The 11,329-nt window shown below is 47.8% G+C and overlaps 1 protein-coding gene across 13 annotated transcripts in view; it reads right to left on the bottom strand.

Moving 5' to 3' along the window:
- Positions 1-4,570: 4,570 nt before the first annotated feature.
- Cacna1b (calcium voltage-gated channel subunit alpha1 B) overlaps positions 4,571-11,329 on the bottom strand; it is a 204,901-nt gene continuing 198,142 nt past the window's right edge. For all 13 annotated transcript variants that reach the window (XM_063228637.1, XM_063228634.1, XM_063228692.1 and 10 more), the window contains 5 exons: positions 10,188-10,323; positions 9,874-9,990; positions 8,452-8,656; positions 7,918-8,162; positions 4,571-7,619 (listed from right to left, as the gene is read on the bottom strand). In XM_063228637.1, the coding sequence (XP_063084707.1) occupies positions 7,089-7,619; positions 7,918-8,162; positions 8,452-8,656; positions 9,874-9,990; positions 10,188-10,323 (1,234 nt within the window). In that variant the 3' untranslated portion in view covers positions 4,571-7,088. The remainder of the gene's footprint in view (positions 7,620-7,917; positions 8,163-8,451; positions 8,657-9,873; positions 9,991-10,187; positions 10,324-11,329) is intronic.

Raw genomic sequence — 11,329 nt, 5'->3', positions numbered from 1 at the left:
CTTTAAACACAATTTCTTTTTTGGTATCGGGTATTGAACTCATGACCTCAGGCTTGCCAGGCAGGCACTTTAAATACAAATTTAGATTGCAGTTTGTTTCCCAAGGACTGCACATCTAAATTCATTTTACCTTATCAATACAAATTTTAGTATGACTAAAGATGGTTTATTTGTGGAGAAGAGATGGGAAACAATATAGGATAGACATCTACATAATGCAATGAGGGGGCTTCAGAACCGAAAGCACCACCAATAAAAATTTGAAAGGAATAGTACATTTGATTTACACAATTTCAGAGAAAAATACACTCAGATGCTTTAATACATTATGATTTTAAGATATTTTGAATCAAACCAACATGAAGTTGTAGGAATGCTGGCACATCCACCTCACCCACCTGGGCTGAGCACTAGAGTTCCAGAGATGCCTGATTCTGTTCAGGGCCAGAACTTCAGGAACACAGATGCCTCCACTTACCATCTGGAGATTCCCCACAAGCACCTCCACCACCTCCTGGGCCCTTCAGTCACTACTCGGCCATCTGTCTCATTACTACCAGTGACAGCAAACCCACAATGAGCATCAAGCATGTTCCAGCATCCTTTAGGGTCCTGGACATCAGATGTCCTGGCCTTGTCTCCCACACACCCAGGGACACAAGAGATTGAAGCACTGCAGCCGAGGTCTAAGCCCAGCCCGCTGTGCACTCCAGAGTACTGCAGTCATCTCTCTGAACTCACAGACACACACACACACACACACACACACACAGCACTGAAACCCAGTGCTCCCGCCCGCCAGCCTCTCCACCAAGCTGTACTGGGTCTTTTTAGCCACCTTTTCATGGAGGCAGAGGGGCAGCAGGAGTCCAGCTCATCCGGGCTTCTCACTCCACATCACTGCCCACTAAGTGTCCCAGAATCCTCCATGTTATAATGGAACTGTGGTACTGAGAATCTTCTGTAAGCTCCTTCACTTCAGGAACCAAAATCGTGTGTGGCCACTCCCACTGCAGTACACATAAATCTTTTGTCCCCCACTGCACTACCTAAAATCCCGTGTGACACTCCTCCCACCAGGACTAGGGCACCCAGAAGGATCTGTGTATATAATACTCAAAAGCCTTAGTGTGCCTCCCATCCCATTAGTCACAGAATCCTCCTGGTGAATCCTCTGTGATTCCTGGTCACAGAGTCACCCCCCTTCTCCCATGACTGTAGTATTGAGCCTTGGTATACAATTATAGTGACAGAAAATAGATTAAGACATGGAGTTTATAAATGAATTTCTTTGCTTTCAGAAAATAAACCTGACTTTTATTGGAATTGCATTGAGATTATAATTTTATGGCATATTTTAAATAATGTAATCTTATATGCAACAGCATTTAATGTCATTTCATTTGAATATAATTTTCTGTATGCTAGGAGTGAGGAAGAAAGTATCCTTACAAGGATTCTCAACACCAACTACATAAAGAATGGAGATGCAGTCACACAATGTCAAATCACTTGGACAGTTATTAAGAATGTGGTCACCTAGATGTTCTCAGATACTTCAGATTGTACATAAACAACATGCAGTTCCTAAATGATTGTGAAAATTTGTCTGTGCCTTGACTAAAATATAATGTACAGAAATGCCCCATACATAAATGTCCAATGTATTTTTTAGACTTTATTCTCCATGGCACAGTTGCTAATTGAAGTCACTGTAGGAAAAATTTGTAACTGAAACAAGTTAGGGTTTAACATCCCAAATTCATATGGAATTCTGTAGTGAGGTCGCAGCCAAAATTACTGAAGACACATCAAACAGCTGGTAATATATGTAGGCTGACAAATGAAAACACTTGACATTACTAGAATTAAATAGCACTGTGATCTCTTAAGGTCGTGGGCAGCTTGGAGGCCATGTGTGAATGTTGCCCTTTTTACTCCCTGATCATCAGCTCTTGGCTGGGCCAGTACACATACCTTTTCCTTTGGGCAGCCCTTTCTGATAAGCCAATAATCTGTGCCCCATCTCGATGCCATCTTCTATTCCAATAACTATTTATTTTATTCAAAATACTTATCTAAATGTCAATTTCTTTTTCTTTTCTTTCTTTTTTGGATCATTTTCCCCTACAGAAGAATAAGGTCCGTGGATTCAAGGATACACATGAAGTTTGGAGAAGGGACCTCCAGCATAAACATCTTTCCTGGTTGGGCCTGCTACTGGCTGCAGTTCCATGTTTCCAGGTGTCTTCTGGAAAAGGTTGTCAAGGGCACTAAGGATGCACCTTAAGGGCAATACTGTCTAGTGTAGGTGGGTTCCATCATGGGAAACCCCCTAATGGTATTTCCAGACTGCCTTCTGAGTGACAGACACTATCAGCTATGGATGCCAGAAGGGAGCACAGTGGCTCCACAGGTAACCTTGTGTCTGTCATGCCTCCTGAGAACTTTTCCAGAAAACTCTGTAGGGATCACTGGCCAGACTAGCCTGGGAATTACACAGAGTGCAAATGAATATCTGAGGCACTTCAGCCAGATTTTCATATCCCCGGAGGTATGGAGGATGAGTCTAACTCTTTTATGTGAGTCAAATATTGTTTGTATTCCATGAAAAGAGAAACACAAATGTGTGTGAGTTCTAATTCAGTCCTTGACTTGAGTCCTTGTAAGAGACACACCAGAGTGAACATGTGAAAGGCCATGTGAAACATGGTTGGGAGTTAGCTGTCTTCAAGTCAAAGAGAGAGGGCTCGAGAGAAATTCTACAGGCAGCTTTTGGTTGGACTCCTCCTCCAGACCTGTGAGAAAATAAATTTGTGTTGTTTAACTCAAGTCTGAAACATTTTATTTTGGCAGTGTTAGCAACATATACTGTATTTTGGACTGTTTTCTTCTACAGTTTTACAATATAAATCTTTAATTTACCACAATATACTTTGAATAGTATTTAACTGATAAAATATGAGGAACTTTCAAGGAATTATCACATTTATCAACTCTAACTCTACATCAATGCCAACTCCAAATCTGACTCTGAGCTTCACCTTCTCCCCACCTCTAAGAATATAGTACCCTAATGCCTGATGCTAGATTTGAACTTGCAACCTTAAGATCTACACTTCTGCATTCTTACCTATTGAGCCACCAAGTTAGAAGCCTTTAGAGAAGCTTATCCCTATATTGTCCTATGGAGTTTCTGCATTTCAATGGAATTCATGCATTTCAATAGAGCATAGACATTTCTACTAGTAAAAGACATATATTACACATAATTTTAAAATTTTAATGTAAAAAATAAAAAAATTGAATTCAGAATGTATATAAAAAAGGGATTCCCTAAAAATGTTATTTCCTAACCCTAATCCTAACGCTAAAAATGAAGTACCCCAATGTGGTTCCATAACCCCAACTCTAAACCCTAACCTTAACCTCTAATTTGAACTCTAACCCTAAAGCCAGTTCCAGCCCCAAACCTGAACCAAATCTCAATGTATCCTTACTCCAATCCCGCCCAACCTCTAACTCTTTAACCGTAATATCCTAAACTGACCCTAATTCTTGCTTTGGTGGGTTGGCTGGTAAGAAAACACTCAGTTGTGTGTTTGAAGTGGTGACTTTGTCAGTGACCAGCCCCGTTTTAGAGTGACTTTGAGACATTAAATGCAGCACCATGCTTGGCCCCTGCAGAGGTGATTGGGACCTCAGGTCAAAAGCACATCTGCCTATGGTCCTGTTCTGAGAGCTGCGGGTCTGAAAACCACCTATTCTCTGGTACCCAGGTACTCTGCTATTGTTTGCCTTCTGTCCACTCAGATTTTGTTGCCAAGGCTCTTGGGATGGGCAATCCCAGAGGATTCTGGACTGTGTGAGCCAGTATTCTATGTTTCTTCATCTTTTGGTGCCAGGAATAAAACTAAGGACCTTGCACTTGCTAGGCAAGCACTTATGTCACTAAGCTATTCCCCTGGGCCGTTGTCACTGAGGAAATTGCTAATGCAACCCACAGCATTCAGGGTAGTACAGTCTTGAAGCTGGCAGTACTGATCTGAGGGCGTAAGTTGGATTGGCAGAACGGCTATGAGATGTTGGACTCCAAGAGTTTCTGGGCAAGAGGATCTGGACTCTACTGTCTCAGTCCTCATGGGGGTGACCTGCATACCCTGGAAGGTCCTGGGCAATGTAGTCCAGAATCTGCTTCCTCAGCCCTCACTGCAAAGGGAGGGGGATGAGGTTGCTGGAAGCTTCAGAACCCAGAGAATTCTGGGCTTTGTAGTATGGCTGTTCCTGCATGGCTTTCCAGAGACACCAGGCATGGGGATCCTGCACATTTAGTCCAGGTATTAGCCCTGCGAGCTAAAGGACTCAGCCAGGTACTCAGGAGATCTTGAGCTATGCTCTCCCTGATTCTATCATCTCATGCTTGCTTTTTAACTAGGTCCTACAGGCAGAATACCACTTTCTCCTATGCCGTCTTCGGCTCTGTCCTGGCTATCTTCCTACCCAGCACACTTAAAAGACACACACACACACCCTCCCCACATACCTCATGGCAGCATTGTGGGAGTTCTGCTTTTGCTTTTGGGGTTTTTTTTTTCTCATTTTTTATTTTAATCCAAGGACTTTGCTTCATACAAAAGGTCAATGTAGAAACAATAGCAGAATCCAAATTTTGGCTTGTAAATATTAGTCAGGCAGCAAACTAGTCAATCACAGGATTTTTTTTTAAAATTAGGTCCCAATTGGTTTGCATTGTTGGGACTTCTTTCTCTCTTTTTAACACTGTTGTTAAATATAAAGTTTTACAACAAACCTTCAATTTATATCAAATATAATTAAAAATTAACAAATGAATACATTGTATCAAAAAGTATGAAGATATACACTTCATGCACATACTTGTATAATGTATATATGTATATATTTTACATGCACACATAACTTATTCATACTACAGCCACTGCTTGACAGATTCCAGATGCAGATAGCTGGTTGATGCATTTCAAATTTGGCAACTCACTATGAGATTTGAGAGGAAACAGACAATAGCTTGAGAAGAGACAGTACAGAAAAAAACCCAAAGTTAGGAAAATAAGATCCTTTTCCCTTCTTGTTGTAATTTCAGGAATGCCAATACCTAAAAGAATCCAGGCAAGTCAGCTAGATTGTATGAGTCTAGAAGAGTATCCTTGACCCTTGAATGCCTGGGAGACAACTGTGGTTCTACATGGAATGTATATATTTTGACACCCAAGATAACATGGGCTGGGGTGAACAGAGACAAACAGTATCGAAATGCACATCCCTCTACTTCGCAACATGAGCACAGAGTCACATGCACAGACCAAGATTCCTGCATAATTTTACCCAATTAGAATAAAATACTCTGTTACCATTAAAGTTGCAGAGTGTTGTGCCTTCACATAAGGAAATTCTATAAAAAAAGGTTTGGTCACAATCATGCTGAAACTCTAGACCAGGTGGTGGTCTTGTGTGTTTTATTTCTATTAAATGTGTCTTTTGTTGCATAGCCCTATGGTTGACAACATCCACACAACACACCACCACACACACCCAGACACATATACATGAGTCACATACAGCTTCTTGAGGAGTATTATGGGATAGAAGCCAACAATCCCACAGAGAAATCATTTGAAGTTTCAACACAAAGGACACATGAATGGGCTTATCTATATGCACCCTTCTTCATAAAAGAGGGTCTCCCAACATTCTCTACATACCAAACATCCTGAGTATGGGCTTTCCCTTTGGAGCGTGGCTGTGAAGTTAGGTTTAACTACTGCTTCTTGATCCCCAGGTTGAGGAACTCAGGCCACAGCCACAGCTCAGGAGCCATTTCTCCTCCCTGGTGATTTGCTGTGACTTCCTCCTTCCTGCCATGATGGCCCTACATGCAACTGTCCAGTCACTATCTTCTCTTCTCACTAGCCATTTACTCCTTACAGCTATTGGTGAAAGGTCACCTCATATACAACAGAGATCATGCCCTACTTGGCAGGCATCCCATCCCTGAGAATCAGATATAGAACAGATTGAAAATGCCTCACACAAGCATGCACTCTGCTGCTCTCCATCTTTCCTAAATCCTCTCACTTGTGGGAAGAACATGGGCAAAACCACCACGCCATGCTGCTGCATGTCATCTGTTGCTCCTTTGGACATGAGCTTCCTACCCAGCTGCTGTTCTAAGTAGCTTTCACACAGTCAATGACTGTGTGACACAAGGCCTTTCCTCACACACAATGCCCAGGAGCTGGAGGTCAGGCACTTGGTCAAGCAGCAGTGCCAGGGTTGCTGGGGACCACCCAGGCCAGACAGAGTCCACACAGGAACACCTTCTCACACAAGTACAAAAACACACAATGAAAGGTGGAGACCTTCCTATGGGTTGATGTTATGTTAATGTTTCCTCAGCCACTTTTCCTGTTTTCTGTTTTTCTAGATCAAGTACATTGAAATGACAGAGTGAAAGGTGTTGTGACCAAAAACCAGAATCAACAGCACAAACATTCTTCGGATTTGGTCCCTGTTGGGGCAATAGTGATTCGGGAAGGATAGTGTGTTTCTACATACATTTACTGTTCAGTGCCACAAGCGATAACAGACACAGGATCATGGAGGCTGGCTAAGGACACCAGGCCACGGCTGGGTCCTTTTCACGCTTTCAGGCATGTCCCACCCTCCATACCACACATCTGGATACAGGATGCTGCCCACAAGATTCAGACATCCTAGAACAGGTTCTGATCACCCACCCTGGATAGTGGAAGCCATGACATGGGATCTGGACTCACTGGGTTCATCTGAAGTTGGCCATCTCCTGCTTAGGATTTGATGTGTGGCATAAGACCCAGGAAGGCAGCACACGAGGGGGATAGACACATCACAACCCTCTAAGAAAGGGCTTTATTAGTCCTTCCAGTGTAAAAGGGGGAGTGCCTCCACCACGGAGGCCACAGGTGAGGCCCCTCCTCCCAGGGGCCGCAGCCCAGAGCCCAGTGCAGATGATAAAACTCATCAACTGGAGCCCACACCGATGGTCAGGTGCATGGGCGGTTGCGGTGCAGCTAGCACCAGTGGTCTTGGTCAGGGTGGTGATAGCTGTGCCGAGCCCGGCCGCCAGTGCTGAGTCCCAGAGTGCAGTGGTAGCCATTGGGCACACGGCGGAGGGGATGGGACTGGGAGGTCAGTGAGGACACGTAGGAAGTCCTGGAGGAACGGCCTGAGTTGGTGGCCACAGCCTCCTCGAAGGTGAGGGTATCCTCAGGCAGGGTGTGGGCAGAAGTCTCACTGTCCAGCCGCTGCCCCAGGTAAGGGTCAGAGCCAATGCGAGAGCCAGGCGCCAGGGGCTGACTCAGGGGGTCTCTCTGCAGCAAGGCATTGTGTTCAGAAAGTCCACGGCTAAGCCGGCCAGGGGAGAAGGCTGGGAGCCCACTCTGAGCCCCTGCGAAGTGGACAGGTGAGGAGTTGGCTGTCTTGTAAGTGATGCTGGGGCGGGGTGTCAGGGGGGTCTGTGGGAGCTGTCTCCGCCCACCTCGGCCTGGGGTGCTAGCACCAGATGTTGACAGCAAGGGGCTCCCATTGACAGAGCCACCACCCTGTGTGAAGAGAATGACAGATGAAAACCAAAAACAAATCAGGCACAGAGCACCATCAGCAGTGGGGGAGCAGCAGGGAAAGAGAGGGAGGGGACCACAAGGGGCCAGAGTAAGGACACAGAAGGAGAACAAAGGAACAAGCAACAGAGATCCCTGAGGATTGGAGCCCCCACCCCAGGGATGGTGGATGAGAAGCAAGGGCACAGAGGGAACGCACCAGGCCACAGGCAGAGGGAGGTGGTAGGGAGGCCCTGAGGACGGGAGTGAGGCAACAGCCCATGTAGCCTCTGCCACTTACCTGTGGGTGGGCTGCTGGTTCTGGCCCAGCTGTCGGAGACGTGGGGTGGCTGCTAATGGAGGGCTTAGGCTGTGGGGGCTCACGGCCCCCAAAGCGGTCACAGGAGTAGAAGCGCTGCTTCTCTGAGGAGGAGGAGGAAGGCTGCCTCCGCTCCTGGGATCGACCACGCCCTTGCTTGCGCTCACGCCGGCAGCCTGTTGGCCCCTCGCCTAAGGACGTGCCAGGTCCTGGGGTGCTGTTTGGTGCTAGCCAAGGGAAGAAAAAGAGGTCAGCCTAGCGAAGCCCAGCACCAGCGAGGAAACCTCTGCCCCAGACCCTATTTCTGAGGGCAGCAGGAATAACTTCAGCAGGGCAGGGAAGGGCAGGGAACTGGCATGTGGTCTTGCCCAGTACCCAGACCTGGGACTCAGGTCCCTGCCTACTAGGTCCAGTTTTCGGGACCATGAGGGATATCAAGAGGTATCCATAGCTGTGCAGAGGCCCCAGCTCAGGCTACAGTCCCTTATGAGGTCCTCCAGATCCTTCAGCACGTACCACCATCTGTATCAGCAGACAGGCTGGGACCCTTTTCCAGGGATCTCTGTTTCTTGTCCCTGCGGCGGTGGCAGCGGTGGTGATGGTGATGTGGTGCCTGGCTGGGGGGTGGACGGTCCAGGGCAGCATTGCAGAGGTGGGGCCCATGAGGCCGCTGGGCCAGTGTGGAAATGGAGCGCTTCATGGGACTGGCATCTGGAGCAGGCTGTGGCAAGGGACAAGGGGGAACATGGCCTGAAGGATGAGGGAAGCTCTGGGCTAATGGGGTGGTAGGGAGGCAGGTGTGGAGGCAGCGAGGTGGGCCAGGTCCCATCAGGAGGAAACAGGCCTGGTATAGACCCCCAGGCCCAGGGTCCCTAGGAAAGGGGATGCTGGTGAGGTTGGTGAATCTACATGTAGCCACAGCTGCCTCACTCACTGGAGGAGATGCTTTTCCTTGACCTCACAACCAGTTGGCCCATGAGGCTACCTCCCAAAGCTAAATCCGGGGCCTAAGGAAGGAATCCTCCCTGTGAGGGTCAGTCATTGCCAGATCAGCCTGTGATACCCTGGAGGAAATTAAAAGGTGTGGGATGCAGGTGGGAACAGTAGAGAACAGCAGAGACACATGGACTGTGAAGCGAGGTCAGGGACGCTGCAAAAGTCAGAGACAGGCAGTGGAGTGGAAGAATGAGAGCAAAGTTCACAGTACATGACCAGAACTAGAAGCCACAGGAAGGAGAAACACAATGAAGAGGAGAAGCCTAGAGCCAGTGGGCCTTGGGCACTCAGGGCTGAGGCCAAGACCCTGTAGATCCTGCTGTGACTCAGAATAAAAATACAGAATGGACACTTCTCAAGAGTCCTCAAACAGGAGCTTGTCCAAGAACATACACAGAACCTCAACTTCCTGGGCCAGCTCCTCCTCCTTAGGCAAATAAGTCCCAGAAAGACTCTGACTCACAGGGGCCAGAGAAGGAAACAGGGTCCAGGGATAGAACAGGAAAAGTTGTTCTGTCTCAAGCAGTAGGATGGATACAGGCAAGTGACACCATCTTCTGGACAGGTTAAAAAGGCTGTGGTATAAGAATGGAGACCCAGAAAGAGAAGTAGGGACACACTGTTGGGAGACACAGCGCTGGAAGGGGGTACCAGAACCAAGAGACCAGGTCTGTGGGACAGAGTTGAGTGGGAAGAAGCTGTGGGCATTACCACATCTGAACGGAGCAGGGACGGAGGTCCAAAGCTTGAGAACACTGTGTCCCCTCAAAAGACTGAGCACGTGTAGGTTCTGGGCAGGCCCATAGAGATGATGGTGCCCAGACTTTCAAGGCTCCTGGGGATAAGGCTCCAAGAAGGGGTGCTCTTCTCCCCCTCCCAAGCCTCCACACCTTCAGAATGCACACCCCTCCCCCTGGTCCAGACTTCTCCATAACCATCCACCTGTGTTTCTGCTGCTAGGCGAGGCATAGAGGCAGCTCGGCCCTGGCTCTCCAACCCAGGTTGGGGTTCTCCATCTGGGCCTCTCAATGCTATGCTCTGCATCTGGACATCCACAGCCTGGGGAGAACAGCCTCCAGGTCACAATCACAGAGAACCATCTTATGCAGCCCCATCCAGGCCCCATAGACCTCCCCATCTTAGTACATAGCCCCCTCCCATCCAGGTCTTCATGTTCACATCTAGTTCCAAAACCCTCACTTCTGCCCATAGGCCACCAGGGCTCTGTTCCACAGAGAAGCCTTCTTGGGGCTCACCAATGTTCCCCGCTGCCCCACAGGGATCTCTGCTGAATGTCCACGCTCCAGGGGTGCCCGGGCCTCGTAGAGCACATCCTGGGTCCTCTGTGTGCCCCAAGACACAGATTCTTTGATGCCACTCTCTTGAGTTTGTCTGTGGAGAAGAGGATGTTCCACAGGTTAGAGACCCAGGCATTGTATGTACACTGCCCCTTGGACCTGTCTCCAGACTAGAACAAGCTTGACACTGCACACAAGTGCTCACTCAGTCTACACACACTCCAGGTACACCACAGGGTAGTGCTCTGGTGCTGGTCAGAGTGGGACAAGACTCAAAGGGCAGAGAGAACTCTAGTACCCATCACTCCCTGGTCTGAGGACAACTGGCAAGTTCCTCACCCTTCCATGGGGGCTCATCTGTGAAACACTGTCCTGCTGCACAAGGCCATGGTGGGAAGAGATGAAGCCAGGCAGTGAAGCTTGGGAAAGTGAAAAGCAGACCAAGAGACATTGCCAACACATACAGCTGAAGACACTGGCTCCAGCCATTCTGCTCTTTTGGCTCTTCTAGTGTCGGTGGAATTAGACACACACACTCCCTTGACCTGACTCTTACAATGCCCTGACACAGTTAGTGTTTCCTATGTAGATCTGACTCTGCCCACAAGAGCTCATTCCTGCTAAGTAAAGGCAGCCATGCAGAGAGAGTCGTGCCAATCATACACAGAGCTCAGTGTAGAGCTTGATGGCCTGAGCTGACCATAACCTGATGATAGCACTGGGCCAGAGACAAAAGCTAGACATCCCTTCAAGGGATTGTGAGAAGAATCAAGGGCATTGCCAAGCAGCCCTTAAGAAGGATCTTTGGGTCCACTCTGAAGTCACAGGACCTTGAACCCAGAGTCCTCACTCAGCAGGCTGACCAGATGTTTGTTCTCTCACCTTCAAGCAGCAGTTAGAAGTAACTGAAGCTCCTTTTCCTCCTAAGAGCCTGGCTCAAACCTACACACACACACACACACACACACACACACACACACACACACAGAGTTTCCACATGTTTTACTCCTATACTCTGATATACTCTTGTTCTCCCACAATGACATGCATTACTCAGAATCAGCTGTCTAAACACAAGAATAGGACACTAAGCAACTCAT

The sequence above is a fragment of the Cavia porcellus genome, unplaced genomic scaffold (assembly GCF_034190915.1).
Source record: "Cavia porcellus strain 051 isolate PalLab524CR breed Dunkin Hartley unplaced genomic scaffold, mCavPor4.1 scaffold_1, whole genome shotgun sequence".
In the NCBI taxonomy this organism is placed as follows: Eukaryota; Metazoa; Chordata; class Mammalia; order Rodentia; family Caviidae; genus Cavia; species Cavia porcellus.
The sequence above is the reverse complement of the archived record's forward strand: the minus strand, read 5'-3'. Positions and strand labels throughout refer to the sequence as shown.